This window comes from Typopeltis vanoorti, chromosome 20, assembly GCF_054136105.1.
Source record: "Typopeltis vanoorti isolate ZY-2024b chromosome 20, IOZ_Tvanoo_1.0, whole genome shotgun sequence".
Classification (NCBI taxonomy): domain Eukaryota; kingdom Metazoa; phylum Arthropoda; class Arachnida; order Uropygi; family Thelyphonidae; genus Typopeltis; species Typopeltis vanoorti.
In genome coordinates, this window is record NC_143568.1 from 3,601,998 (window position 1) to 3,617,637 (window position 15,640).

At 33.3% G+C, this 15,640-nt stretch overlaps 1 protein-coding gene across 1 annotated transcript in view; it reads right to left on the minus strand.

The window, feature by feature from the left end:
• The window catches only part of yip2 (yippee interacting protein 2), a 139,580-nt gene that overhangs the window by 17,451 nt on the left and 106,489 nt on the right, over positions 1–15,640 (minus strand). The window contains exons 8-9 of the mRNA XM_090410759.1: positions 4,229–4,331; positions 1,177–1,274 (exon numbers count right to left, since the gene is read on the minus strand). Of these exons, the coding sequence (XP_090266885.1) occupies positions 1,177–1,274; positions 4,229–4,331 (201 nt within the window). The remainder of the gene's footprint in view (positions 1–1,176; positions 1,275–4,228; positions 4,332–15,640) is intronic.

Below are 15,640 nucleotides of genomic sequence, written 5' to 3' on the forward strand. Positions count from 1 at the left end.
AAGTGACATCCCTCCAACAGCTAGTCAAAAGTTTATCTATGCTGATGACAGCAATTGTCACCCAAGACCTTGAGGAAACACTGAGAAAAGATCTGAACTCACTACAAAAACCACTTTGAACACTTAGGAAATAACTGAGTGCTATCTTCTAACCCCAGTAAAACTATTGTTTGAGCTTTTCATCTAAATAACCACAAGGTTCATGGAAAACTAAAAAAATAAACTTCTACAACAGGACTTTAATCCATGAAAATAACCCTTGCTACCTTGGTGTCACACTTGACTGTAGTCTAACATACCAAAAACATTTGGAAAAAAACTAAGTTCAAGATATCATCCAGGAAGAATATCATAAATAAGCTCATGGACAACTTGAGATTGTAATGACCTGACCTTTAAAACAGCAGCTCTGGCTCTAGTCTTCCTGGTGGCAGAGTATTGTTTGCCAGTTTGGAGCCAAAGTCACTATACATCTCTGGTACATTAAGATCTACTCCTCTCCCATGGTTGCCTGTTCTTTCCCATATCACTCCTCCATGCTTCAGAAGAGAAGCCTCCATTAAAGAAATAAAATCAGAAATAATGTGAACCTTCCTATGCATCAAGATCTCTCTCCCCTCTAGCTCACCATCTTACACTCCAGATCTCCTATCTGGCTTGTGTAAATACCAGATAATGGTCCCCAGGACTGGTGGAGAAGATTCCGAAATGAACTACAAACAAATACCTTATCACAGATCCAACTATCTATCAAACCACCAGGATTCAATCTACCTCAACATCTCTGAAACTAGCTAAATAGATGTAGGATGGAACAGGCTGCTGTGTTCACTTATTACATCTATGGAGAATTTCAAAGTCACCCTTTTGTGTGTGTATGATGCTGTGCAGACTGCATCATATCACTGATAACTGCCCCACACACTTCTTCGCTGAAGGCTTCGAGAACTTGCATTTACTCTCAGATAGTGCCATCAGTTGGTTAACTGAACTGTCAATCTGTATAGAGTTTTGCTCACTAATTTCTTCTATTTCTGCCTATACACTAAATAAATAAACTGATCAAAGATGCAAAAGTAAATGCGATTCATCTTACACTAAAAGAATTTCAAGGTGATCCAAATTCAGATATAATATTGCAATTATGTTTTCTGACTAGTGTTAAAAGAAACTCACATCAACCAGGTCAACATCCTGCAGCTTAATGCCAGTGTTATTGCACAATTTCCTTATTGCATTAACAGGACCAATACCCATTATAGTTGGATCACATCCTAAAAAAATAAAAAATTAAACAGTCACATTTTTCTTTAAAATATATTCACTTTAAGTGAAATTATCAGAATTCTCACAATATATTTTCTCTAATGAAGCTTTCCTTATATAGTGTTTAATACTGTAAATTAGAGATTAAGATCAACTGGAATTAATTGGAATCCCTGGAGCAACTTAAGCTATGAGGAAAATTACGTGTTCTCTGGCTGGTTTGCATGTTTTGCAGGAATAAGGGTATATGAACAATTTATAAAATTCTATAACTCCTTATTTTCATTTATGAGAAAGAAAATTAGATATGCTAACTATAAAAAAAATAAAAAAAAATAAGTGAAAATAACCCCTCTCCTTAAAAAAAACGTCATTTCTCTGAAAAGAATATTCAGAGAATGCTATAAACATCAATTTCTTGATATGTACCTTCAAGGGTATACAAGATAATATGACAGTGTGGCTTGATTATGTTTGTATCATTACTAATCCTTTCTCTACAAATGTCCTCCAAATTAGTCTATCATTTTCAGAACTCCAATATTGTGACATCTTATATTTCTGTCATATATGGCACTTATGACTGCATCAATAGATCTGGTTCTTAAGTTAAAGATGCTGAGAAATTATGTTCTTGGTTTCGTCTAAGTATAAACAAAGTTTGCACATGAAATAACTTCACGACTGGGCTACTTGCATATAAGGCTAATGACTTCACACCAGTTGCCTTAATATCCTTCAAAAACTTTCAACAACTAAGCTCTAATCCAGAGTATTTCAGTAATATGGTGTAATTTTCCTTCTAACAGGTGTGCAGATGTATTAAAAGGAAATAAAATCTTTAAATAAAATAATCACAAAATATGAAAATGTAAGAATATGAATTTTTACTAAATTTACAAGTCTTTGGCCTACAATAATGGCTGCATAATCATACCAAGAAAGCCAAAGTGAAATTAAATGTCATGCGACTTACATCTTTTTTTTTTTTCTTATCATTCATTAATGTACTTATTTATAGATACTCACAGTGCTAAAAAATTAAATTCATTAATACTGCTAAATAATACTTTAAATTTTCAAACATTCTGATGTTAGATGAATTTCACTACACAGCGTAGGACTACTGCTCGGCCTAAAGTGGCTTGAAAAAATTCTATATTTGGTCTCTAGAAAAAATGGTTCCTGGATTCTAATCTACAACACTAAAATGTACTACAAGTTTCCAACCTTTCAGAAGTGGAACAGTCCTTCACAATCATCATCAGATGATGATTGTGAAGTAGCTGCTGGAATAGGGAATTTTCTCATTAAGATGGAAGAGGCTCTTTTGTTGAGCATATGAATGATGTCTAATTTTTGCGAAACATGGCAGTGAAGACAAATGGAGGTAATGATAGGTGTGGGTTTGCTTGTGGTATACATTGTGTGAAATCATTTTTAATGATTAGAGATTTTCAATCTTCACTATTTCTGAAGTAAATTTAATTTTCTGGTAGAATAAGTTGATTGAGGTAAAACTGTTTAAATCAGTGACTGTTTCCAGATGATAAAAATATCAATCTATCCCCACCAGACTGAATGTTTTTAAAGTTTGTTAACATTAGCAGAGTCTGCTCCACTTCCCTTAAAGGCCATAACAAACATCCTACAAACATCCTGAGGTTTACAGAATTCCCTGCTTGTGTGGTCTTTATATATAGGAAATATCTCAAGTAGTTCTGAGATAAGACAGAATATCTTTCTGCCTCACATCAGAGAAAACAACTCTAGCTTAGCTTTTTATTTTTTCCAAACACACACACACACACACACACACACACACACACAATGACATTGATTGGAACAAGAGCTCTATGCCCTACTGAGAAAGCAATTTCATCTCTCAGAAAATAAAATTTAAAAAAAAAAATCTATCATGGTATGCTTAATCAAAACACTAAGAAATGATCCTGTGTGACATTTGGAAATCTCTGATATATTCCATTCATTCATTGCTCTCTGAGCAAAAAAAATCAAGCTCTCACATCTTTAGATCCTTTCAGACATCAGATTTCAATTTTTCAGCAAATCACCTACAAACAATGCTGGACAACAGCTGACTTGTACCATTTCTCATGTTTCCATTATTTATATTGTAATGGTTCCTTATAAGCAATGCTCAGTTTACAGTCACTGATTTTAAGTCTATTTTTTTTTTCTGTATTTACCCAGAAGAAGAAGAAGCCACAAGTGACACAACTAGTAGTTTATTTTATTTACTATAGTTATTTTGAGACCATTAAAACCCAGTTTTCTCTACTATATAATACTGTACTCAGTTATTTGCAATATGTTAAAGATATATGCAAACATAAGGAAACTGCATACAAGTTTCAAAAAATTAATTAAATCATATACAGTTTAATTTCAATAACAAACGAGCTCCTCATTCTCATTTCTTTAAATAGGAAATTTTAATCATCCTGGAATTTCTGACATTACCATCTCAAAACTAACACTTACTGATATCACATGAAAGATTGGTTAGCCAGAAATTCTCTCTATAGAAATGTTTTAATGTGGAAACAGTTTCAGATAATGAAAAATACAACTAGGTTAGGGAGATAAGAGATTAGGAAATCTCTTTTAGCCCTTTGCTAGCCTAATAAATAGTTTTTTTGGAGGAACTGAATAGTCTAGTTAGCCTACATCATTAGTATCAAACCATCTTGTGATTTACTGCATTTTTTATATGATATAACTATAGTGTCATTCATTGATATATTACAAATAAATAGATATAACATTAAGAACCTCTTGTTCCCCATAAGCAAAAGTTATACCTGTAATACAGAACTATTAGAGCCAAAAAAAAGTAGAATGTTCTTCATGCTCATTCAAGTTATTTCTAGTTAAATTAAAAGTAAGCTGGATAACAAACAAAAAAATAAATAAATCCTTCATTGAGAATAAAGCTCACCAACATAACTATATCCAACAATTCTTGCTAATGGTGTTAGGCTATATTTTTTCACAGCATCCTCGCTAGCCAATATTACTGAGCCTGCACCATCACAAATACCCTGAAAAAAAAAAAATTGATATATATATATACATACACACACACACGCACACATATTTATATGCTCCCACCCATGATAGGTTTATCTGTAAACCTATAATACATTAGTACTGTGAGTGGGCTAAGGATTATTTTTTTTATTTTTTATTTTTTGTTTACATAATCTCATATTAGGCAATGAATTTCATCACCCACCTAAAGACGATCACAAACATCATGCCCACAGCAGGATTCGAACCCAAGACCCTGCTGGTTAGAGATCAAGCTAACCACTCAGTCAACCAGGCTGGCATATGTGTGTGTTTGTATACAGCTGCCAGCCTCTTTTATCTCATTATATATATATATATATATGTATATATATATATTAAAGATACCAAGAAATTTTATAAACTTGGTTTTAATCCTTTTTTCCCAAGTAAGCAAGCAAACCAAGTTTGCGCATGAAGTATTTTCAGGTCTGAAGCAACTCATGGTAAAGGTGGCATAAGCTCGAGTTGCCTCAGACTTGAAAATACTTCAGGCACAAACTTGGCTTGTTTGCGTACTTTGGAAAAAAAAAAAAAGGATTAAAACCAAGTATATAAAATTTCTTGGTATCTTTAACGTATAGTACACCCAAGGTAAAAAACTTTCTACATCTTTCTCTCATTCTGACATTTTTATTTAATAAGGTCAAAGAACCTTGTTGCAACTCGTATAGGTAAATATAAGTTCTGCATTACTTCAACCTTGGTATCACCACCTCTGGTTCTGGCTCCCACTGATGAGACCTAAATAAAGGTTGAAACCGGTCTGGGTAGTGATCCTACCCATAATACATGTCCATATGGATATATGCTTTGTATTATGGGATACTTAGGCAAGTGATCAGAGCTTATGCCACCTTTACCACAAGTTGCCTCAGACCTGAAAATACTTCAGGTGCAAACTTTGTTTGCTTACTTGGGAAAAAAAGGATTAAAACCAAGTATATAAAATTTCAAGGTAAAAAACTTTCTACATTAGAGAGAAATACACACACACATAGTTTTAAATATTGACACATATACCATATCACCGAATAGCATAAATATCTTAAATCATAATTATTTATATAATTAAATATCCTTAAATTAAATCATAAATTAAATATCCTTAAACCAGGATATTTAATTATCTTAAATATCCTGGTTAGTATATTTAAGATAACTGTCTAGCATAAAGACCACAGATAACACATGGAGATTAGTAACTGTAAAAAAAAATAATTCATTAGTTTAATATAGACATCTAGAAAAACTATCAAGAGATTCAGTGGAATTAATCCATATTCAGACAGCAACAATTTCACTTAATGAAATTAAGTGAAATTGTTGCTAATTTTACACTTAATGCAAAATTACTGGCTAGACACACATCCGAACTGAAGTTGTCATTCAGAAACTCTGATGTACCAGGAACATCAGTGTAATAAAAGCAGATAAAGAAATTGCTATATTACAGATGCATTGCTGATGCACATTTATCACAAATGAACTTACTAGATTAAACATAGTACACTCCCAATGGAACCAATCACTAGATCAAAGGCCTTGCAACAAGCTTGGGGGGGGGGGGGGAATCACTAAATGCCTAACTTCCAAACACATGCAAGTTCCTAGTTTATGTGGCTCCAAAAATACAGACACCTCTGTATTCAATTATGGATGCTAGAGACTCATCTACCTCTAATCTGCCCAAATATTTGAAGCAAAAAACCAATTTCTTCATCATTAAGAAAACAATATTTATTATTAATGGCATTTGAAAACCTGGACACTAGAAATCTATTCAACCAATGTTCCCAGAAATCATTTGTTTTTTGTAAAAAACTATTCCAACCTGAAACAATTATTGTTTCAGGTTGGAATATTGATACATACACGGTACTTTTTTTTTTAGTCTGAGAACGAATGAATGCTACAAGCAGAAGGCTTGGCAAGGAGCTTGTTACATTCTCCAATACTAGCCAACTTCTTTATGGAGGCTGATTAACATGCATGCTCTAGTTAACTACCAACTGAAACCAAAAATACTGATATTGTAGGCACCTCCATAGTCTGAAGACTTATCACATAAGACCCATATCTATCATACCTTTTTGAACCCATTAAACAGAAAAGCACTTAAAACTGGCTCTTGCAACCCATTCCATTCATTCATTGCTCTGTGAGCAAAAAATCAAGCTCTCACATCCTTACTAACCATTCTTACTCAACTTTAGGAATGACCTCTTGTTTTGCCCCTCTAACCAAGTGCTGAAACATTTCCCTTGCATCAATCTTATAAAATCCTTTAAGTAACTAAAAACTTTCTATCATATTCCCTCTTTTTCATCTATCAACCAACTTCTGCAACCCAAAAACCCTCAATCTATCCTCAGAGGGAGCATTCTACAGACCACTCACCAGCTTGGTCACCGACCTCTGGATCATCTCCACTACTTCCTCATCTCCAAAAAATCCATGTGACCAGAATTGAGGACAGCAATCCAGGTGTGGATGCATCAAGGCCTTATAAAGAGGCATGACAACTTCCTATCTCTTCTGGTTAGTGTGTTCTTTCAATAGCTAAATAATTTTATAAGCTACCTTGGCAACCTTAGAAATATGCTCTCTAAACTAACTATTTACTACCATCCCACAAATTCCTAGCTGCATCATTTGCTGGAATACAGTTCCATCAATGTGGTACACAGCATATACATTCTAAATTGCCTAAATTTACATTTCTCCACATTAAACTGATACCCATTATCTTTTGACCATACTGACCGACTATTTAAATCACCTTGCAAGCTCTCCATCACCTTGATTAACTATTACTCTAACCAATTTTGCATCGTCAGCAAATAACTAAATATTTTTCAGATTATTTCCTGTATATGTACAAATTAAAGAGTAGTGATCCTAGCACCAAATCTTGCAGTTCGCCACTAATCATATACTTTCTCCTGGATTCTATTTCTCCATATACCATTTTTTGGTATCTGTCCACCCTCATATTCATATAACCAGTGCCATATCCATCCCCATTTGTTCTAATTTGTGTAACAGAGTTCCATGTGGTATTCGATCAAATGCCTTTGCAAAATTGTGTAGCCTTTATCCAACTCAGTAGTCACTATTATAAAAAGTTAGTGAATTACTAAGGCATGACCAATCCTTCACAAAGTCATATTTCTCTCAGAGTACTATATTCTTATCTACCATTCCTGAAGTCACTCATTCACCACCTTTTTCAGTACTTTTATTCCCCACTCCTGAGATATTGGTCTATAATCTGCTATTGCAGTCTCAGAACCTTCCTTATACAAAGCAATTATTTTGCCTTCTTTCCACTCCCTCAGGACTCTGCCAGAGCTGAGACAAATTAAATAGCCTAGTCAGAGGCATTCTCTCTCACTGGGCTCTTTAAGTCGATCCTATGGATAAAGATATTTATCTGGAGAGGATCCATTGAACAACTAAAATTATTTTATGTAAATAGTCTACATCCTCGCATATATTTTTATGTCTTGTACACTCTTGTAAAACACAAGTTGATATCCCATCAAATCCCACAGCTGTATTTACATTGAGATTCTGCAATATCCTAAGAACTGCTAATTCATCCACCTCTGTTCCCGCATCAGTCCCTGTCAAGTGTCACATCAGTAACCTCATTTGGATAATTTTTATATATGTATGTTGCTCCCACCCCATGAGATATTTGCAAACCTATTGCACATTTTGTATCCTGGGTGGGATAAGGATTTTTTTTTTTCTATTTTTATCAATTTTTTAAAGTTATTTTTTACAGTCCAGAAACGTGGAACTTTTTTCAGACCTCCAATAAGTGGGGCAGTGGTCTCAACACTGGGCAATGAAATTCATCTCCCACCTAAAAGATCATCACAAACATTTATGCCCACAGTGGGATTCGAACCCATAGCCTGTTGATTGGAAAAACGGGTATGCTAACCACTCATCCAACCATGCCAGTCATTCGGTAACTCAACTATTTTATCTGCTTTTGTTGTCTATTTAGTCACCTTGTCACCATATTGCCTCACTATATTGATAAATATCTTTATTATCTGGATAGTGACTGAACAACAAAGAATTTGAGTTATGTAAGCAATCTATATGCTACCATTGCAAGTCAAAACTGGAAAATAACAGATCCTTTCCATTTTAAATATCCTCCTCAGGAGATCTTTGAGGAAAACAGTCATTTATTCCACGTACAGAAAGCCAATGTATATCACATTATTTCTGTTATTCCACCACATCCAGCAAAAATAAGGGCTCATAAAAATTCTACGAGAAAGGGGCATATATTTCAAGTAACACAGAGAAGAGAAACCAAGAATTTAATCATTTCAGTTCTAATCCTACCACAAAACAGACAAATACAAACTATAAAAAACATCCTACAATATCCTCCCTATGGAAACCTCTAATAATTAGAACTTAGATTAAGAAGTGGTATCCCTTCTTTATATTCAACACATGATGAATAAAACAGATATTAAGACCAGAGAATAGCTTTCATTCTTCTGCAAGATTAAAATTTTTAAATACACTGAAACTTCCCCCCCCCTCCCCAATCTGCACCTTAAAAAATCTAAAAAATTAAAAAAATCTGTTGCTCTTGCAGAATGTGCTATGTCAGACAAATAGGTCAATTTGCATATCATAAGACACATCTGGTCTTGATTTTCAACTATACAACAAATAAAGATCAAGTACTTTGCCGACAATTTTGTCAGGAAATTCAAAGAAGCTTCCAAAATGTTATAACTCAATGTAACACAAATTAAGGCATTATCATACAAGCTGGTCCTCGTTTATTAAAAATCTTAAGTATGTTGATTCTCAGACTTGAGACATATCTCTTGAAAATGATTTTAATCTTGTTAATGTAACTACTTAATTTACTTACATAATTAACTTGCAATTAACAAACCTCCAACAATTCTAAACTAAATGACAAGTTAGGAAATATATGCACAATACAACTTTGCAGGTAAGTTTGCAGTATTATGTTATTTTATTTTTTTTATGTTATTTAGCAAAAAATGAAACACAATACAAGATTTTTGCAGAATGTAATTAAAATCGCCAAAATCCTGGTTTTACTATCTTTAATCACTTTGCATGCAGTGAAGTTACCAGAACAGTAGAAAATGTATAGGTGAACTAACTACAAACTTTCAAGAAATGAACAATTTGTATTTATGAATATTGTATGAACAAACAAATGTTCATTTAACAAACACTGCCCTGAACTCCCATGTTGGGAATGTTTTATGATGTGTGAAGTTCATGGATATTTTACAATTTGCAACAGACAATGCTGAGCATATCTACATACTTTATTTTTTTAGTACCCCTGAACTGATTTCAATAGAAAAAATTAAAATGGAATATGAAAATGGTGAATTGCTTACTTCTGTTGGTCATGTTTGTAATGTCCAACAGAAGCAGCAATTTTAAAATAAATTTATGATTATACTAGCAATGCAATCATCTCTATTCGATCTGTAATTGTTTCTAAAAAATGAAATATCATCAATGGATTTTGGATCAGAATAGAAAAAAAAATTGATTTTGCTACACTGCAAAGGCATTAAATAGAACAAGTCTGCTACAAATAAATATACAAAGAATTTTTTAAAAAAAAAACAATTGAGCACATTTTAGAAAAAAATCAACTACTTTCAAAATTATGCATTTTTACTATTTTTCTATTAAGATCATTTTTAATGCAAAGATGGTAAAAATTTGTTAACGTATTCTGAAATCATTTCAGAACACATTAACAAATTTTTACCATCTTTGCATTAAAAATTATCTTAATAGAAAGATAGTAAAAATGCATAATTTTGAAAGTAGTTGATTTTTTTCTAAAATGTGCTGTATTCGTTTTTTAAAAAAATTTCTTTGTGTATACAGTGGTATCTTGCTAATCTGAACTTCTTTAGTCCGAACCCTCCAGTAATCCAAACTGTGGTTTGAAAGAAAAAAAAGTTTTATTTATTACGTATTATTATTTTGTGTACTAATTTTTTTAATTTAATAATTATTATTTTAACTATTTATTTATTTTATTATTATTACAATACAGTATAACTATGGTGATACACAAAAAGAGAAATTCAAAACATGCATAATTTGGTTAAAAATATAAACCCAGATGTTGAAATTTCACAAACAGATGTTACGGAATGGATTACAGGTAGAACTGAAAGTGAATTCTAAATCAATCAAATGCTGAAATTATAAATATGACACTACAGAATTAGAAGATGATGAATTAGAAGGTGATGACAATGATAAAGAACTCGAAGAAAAAAAAGTAAAACACGAAGAGGCAGTTACAGATTTGATATCTGTACAGAATGGGCTAAGCAGAATGATACGCCATTCCACAAAATTTTATTGCTAATGCAGCTCTGAGAAGAAGCATTCGAAAAAAAGTTTAGCTTCCAAGAGGCAAAAGAAAATCAGTGACTTTTTTACAAAGAAATAAAAAAGACTTTTTTGTGTGTGTTATTTTGAAAGTGATATTTTTTACACAAATTAAGTTACATACTGAACTATGCAATTAAATCAGAATCCTCAACAATACATACAAACTAAATTTTTTACTAAAATAAACTTGTGTACTGTATTTATTTTTTAAGTTTTACATTACAGTATAGCAGCTTTTTTTCTATCAGTCACTTCATTTATTTATAGAATTAAATTGATGTATCATTAGAATCTGATTATTTTTGTCTTAAACACTAGTTGTTGTCTCTTGGAAGAAAATTCACTAATCCAAACGAGCTCAGTTTTTATTTGTTTGGATTAGCGAGATACCACTGTATTTGGTTTAATCCTTTATCCAAGTGTAAGCAAACGAGGTCTCATCAGTGGGAGCCAGACCAAGAGGTGGTGATACTAAGAAGTAATGCAGAAGCCATATCGCCATATACCAGTTGCCAAAAGGTGTCAACACCTTATTATTAAGATTCTCTGGATTAGAGATAGTTGATGTAAGTTTTTTCACTTGGTTATGCTATATGTCTGCAAGGAGATGTGCTTTGCATTATGGGCGATACTAAGCCAAGTGATCAGAACTTACTCCACCTTTACCACGAGTTGCCCCAGTCCTGAAAATACTTCAGGCGCAAACTTTGTTTGCTTACACCTGGATAAATGATTAAACCAAATATATAATTGGCAGCATAGCCAAGTGAAAAAACTTCCATCAATTATCTCTAATCAGAGAATCGTAATAATAAGGTGTTGACACCTTTTGGCAACTGGTTTATGGTGATATGACTTCTGCATTACTTCCACCTTAATATCACCACCACTGGGTCTGCCTCCCACTGATGAGACCTCAATAAAGGTCGAAACCGGTCTGGGTAGTGGCCCTTCCCTTAATGCAAGGTGGAATAATCAGAACTTATACCACCTTTACCATGAGTTGCCCCAGTCCTGAAAATACTTCAGGCGCAAACTTTGTTTGCTTACACTTGGATAAAGGATTAAACCAAATCAGGGCTGGTTTTATCATTAGGCGAACCTAGGCAATCTAAGACTTCAGAGCTTATGTTTGTGTGAGTATGACAAAATATATATAGAGAGAGAGACAATGTATAGGGGCACCTAGATTTTCTTTGCCTAGGAGCATCAGATACTCTTGAACCAGCCCTGAACCAAATATATAATTGGTAGCATAACAAGTGAAAAAAAACTTCCATCAACACATTAACAAATTTAATAGCATAACAAATTTAATAGCATATCTTATGAAAAAAATAAATTCAACTTATGAACATTCAATCTTACAAATTTCCAAGAATGCGTTATGTTCACAACTTGGAGTTCACCTGTATTTTGTTTTTCACTTAACAAAAACTGAAAATGATTGCTCAGCAATTTTTTTCTCATTATCAGATTCCTGATATGAATCATCAAGGAGTGTGTGTGTGTGATACTGTAATAGTACTACATGATCATGTGACATTATTACAAATATTATATCAACAATTTGGAGAAAAACAAGCTCAGTTGAAGACCAAATGTTTTCAAGATCAGATTTTCACTTCATGACACAATTTGAAAAATCATGGAAAGATAACAAGGATCTGTAATTAAGTTTTGCAGATCAGGAAAAGCATACATGATACTTATATAAATATTTGGAAACAGAGAGCCTTATCACCAGTCAACAAAATCCTATATCAACCTCCTATGCAGCCAGATGAACATGATAAACAAGATTTCAAAGGGACACTATAATGAATTTAGTTTAATCCTTTATCCAATTGTGAGCAAACAAAGTTTGCACCTGAAAGTATCTTGAGGACTGGGGTAAGGTGGTGAACCACCAGGCGACTCCTTGCAAAGGTGGAGAAAGCTACCATCACTCCTATCTCAGTATCTCCCATAATGCAAAACACATCTCCTTGCAGATATGTCTAATGTTATGCATTAAGGGAAGGGCCACTACCCAGACTAGTTTCGACCTTTATTGAGGTCTCTTCAGTGGGAGCCAGGCCCAAGTGGAGATACCAGCCAGAAGCGTTAGCAATGTTATCTCTACCTATAGGAGTTGCCAAATGGTGTGCCACCTTTTGGGAGATTTTATGGGAGACATTATGGGAGATACTGAGATAGGAGTGTTGGTAGCTTGCTCCACCTTTGCAAGGAGTCACCCTGGTGGTGCACCACCTTACCCCAGTCCTGAAGATACTTTCAGGTGCAAACTTTGTTTGCTCACACTTGGATAAAGGATTAAACTAAATTTATTATATTCTAACCACATGAAAAATAAATTTTCAAAGGGGCACTAATTCTCCCATATATATATATATATATATATATATGGGAGAATTAGTGCCTCTTTGAATACACACACACACACACAGTCTGTCACAGACATAACTTTAGTAGATTTCACAATTACTACATCAACAAAGTATAAAGATTGTCTTATACCCTTATCCCCCCCCCCCACCAAAATCTGTCCATCTGCAACTTAAGAAGCCTAGCAACTATCAGACAGACAGGCAGGCAAGGCAAGACAATCAAGTCCCAACATCTCAAATATGCATAGACAACAAGAGAAAGCATAAATCGCACATATGGCAATGGATACCAAAAATCAAGTAATGTGGCAACATACTAAGATTATCCACATAGATTATATTTTCTACTCAAGACCATTCAAGAGTCAGTTAAAATAATAAAACACTCTCAACAGTGCTACAAGAAACAAGGCATGACCTCTCTCATTAAACAACGAACACACACACACACACACAGATGCCAGCAGTACACAGAATGCCAACAACCATCAAATGTCCACATAGTGTAAGCAAGCAATCTGCTGTTATTTTTCTTTTCAAACAGTTTTCCATGATTGATAAATGTTTGTAACCTAATTTTTGTATTTTATTCACCTTTTGTCTTCTGGTAATATGAAATACAGAATTTCACGAAGCTAGTCAAAGGCCCTTAAGAAATAACTTTAGTATCAATTGTTTCATGTGGTGAAAATATCAGACCACAATTGCATTATGTTCACTTCTCACATAAGTTTATGTACTGAAAAACATACATATCAGAGAGTACTAACATACTAACTGATGTCACCTCAGAATGAATCTCTGCTTTAAAATATCCTCAAATGCAATTTGTCAAAATAGTGACAGCCATTCAATGCAACAGGAACATATTCAACATAAAAACTGACATCTTCACTCATTCCACATAAGGGTTATGTTGGTTTAGCCACTTTAAGAACCTCACAAAATAATAGAAGCACATATCTTTTTTTTTTTATAACTCCTGCCCATGAAAGAGTAAGGATTTTATTTTATATTTTTATTTTTTTTACATAATCTGGAAACCCTGCTCTAGAGATCCAACACAGAAGTTATTTCCAGCCACTTCAGGCCTCCAATAGGCAGGGCAGCGATCTCACAGTGGGTAATTAAATTCATCTCTCACCTAAAGACAATCACAAACGTACATCATGCCCACAACCTGAGACCTATTAGTATATACAGCCAGCCTGGATGGCCACTTGACTAACCAGGTCTATATATTTTTTATATATATAAAGAATTGAATGACTAGACCCGAGATTTAAGTAAAAAGGTTTTAATATAAAAACACGACTAGTTTCGGCTTATAACAGCCTTCATCAGGTGACATTATAAAAGGAAGAAAAAAGAAAAAAACACTGAAACACAGAAACTTAAATAAACTATGAACATCATAGAGAGAGTCTCTATACATAATTGACACTAAATCATTGTGGTTGTATTTAAAGCTGTTCTTTCTTTAAAAAACAGCTTTAAATACAACCACAACAATTTAGTGTCAATTATGTATAGAGACTCTCTATGATGTTCATAGTTTATTTAAGCTTCAGTGTTTTTTCTTTCTTTTATAATGTCACCTGATGAAGGCTGTTACAAGCCGAAACTAGTTGTGTTTTTATATTAAAACCTTTTTACTTAAATCTTGGTTCTAGTCATTGAATTCTTTATAAAAATATGTGTGTTAACCGAGTTAATGATCATTCTTTCATATATATATATATATATATATATATATATATATAAATTATTTTAAATGACTGATACCAAGAGATAAAGAGATGACATGGTTTATTTAAAAAGACACTACTAGTTTCGTTGAATGGATCAACTTCTTCAGGTATCACAATCAAAGAAATATACAAAAAATAACACAGACTTAAAAATTGCATTAACAGTACTAGTCCAAAAAAACAATAGTACATTTTGAAAACAGTAATGTGAGCTTTAGTTCCAAATAAAAGTTGACTACGTGCTGTCACGAGTGCACCAGTATTGAACAGAGGCAATGTGTGCATCAGAAAGATTGAAACTTAGGGAGTTATTTATATGGGAAGAACTAAGGCAATTTCCCTGGATTCGACAATCTTTCTTTAAAGTTCATCATAGCACACTTGAAAGAAAGATTGTCGAGTCCAGAGAAATTGCATTAGATTCTTCCCATATCAATAATCCCTAAGTTTCAATCTTTCTGACACACACATTGCCTCTGTTCAATACTGGCGCACTCGTGACAGCACATAGTCAGCTTTTATTTGGAATTCAAGTTCGCATTACTGTTTTCAAAATGTACTATACTACTATTTTTTTGGACTAGTACTGTTAATGCAATTTTTAAGTCTGTGTTATTTTTTGTATATTTCTTTGATTGTGATACCTGAAGAAGTTGATCCATTCAACAAAACTAGTAGTGTCTTTTTAAA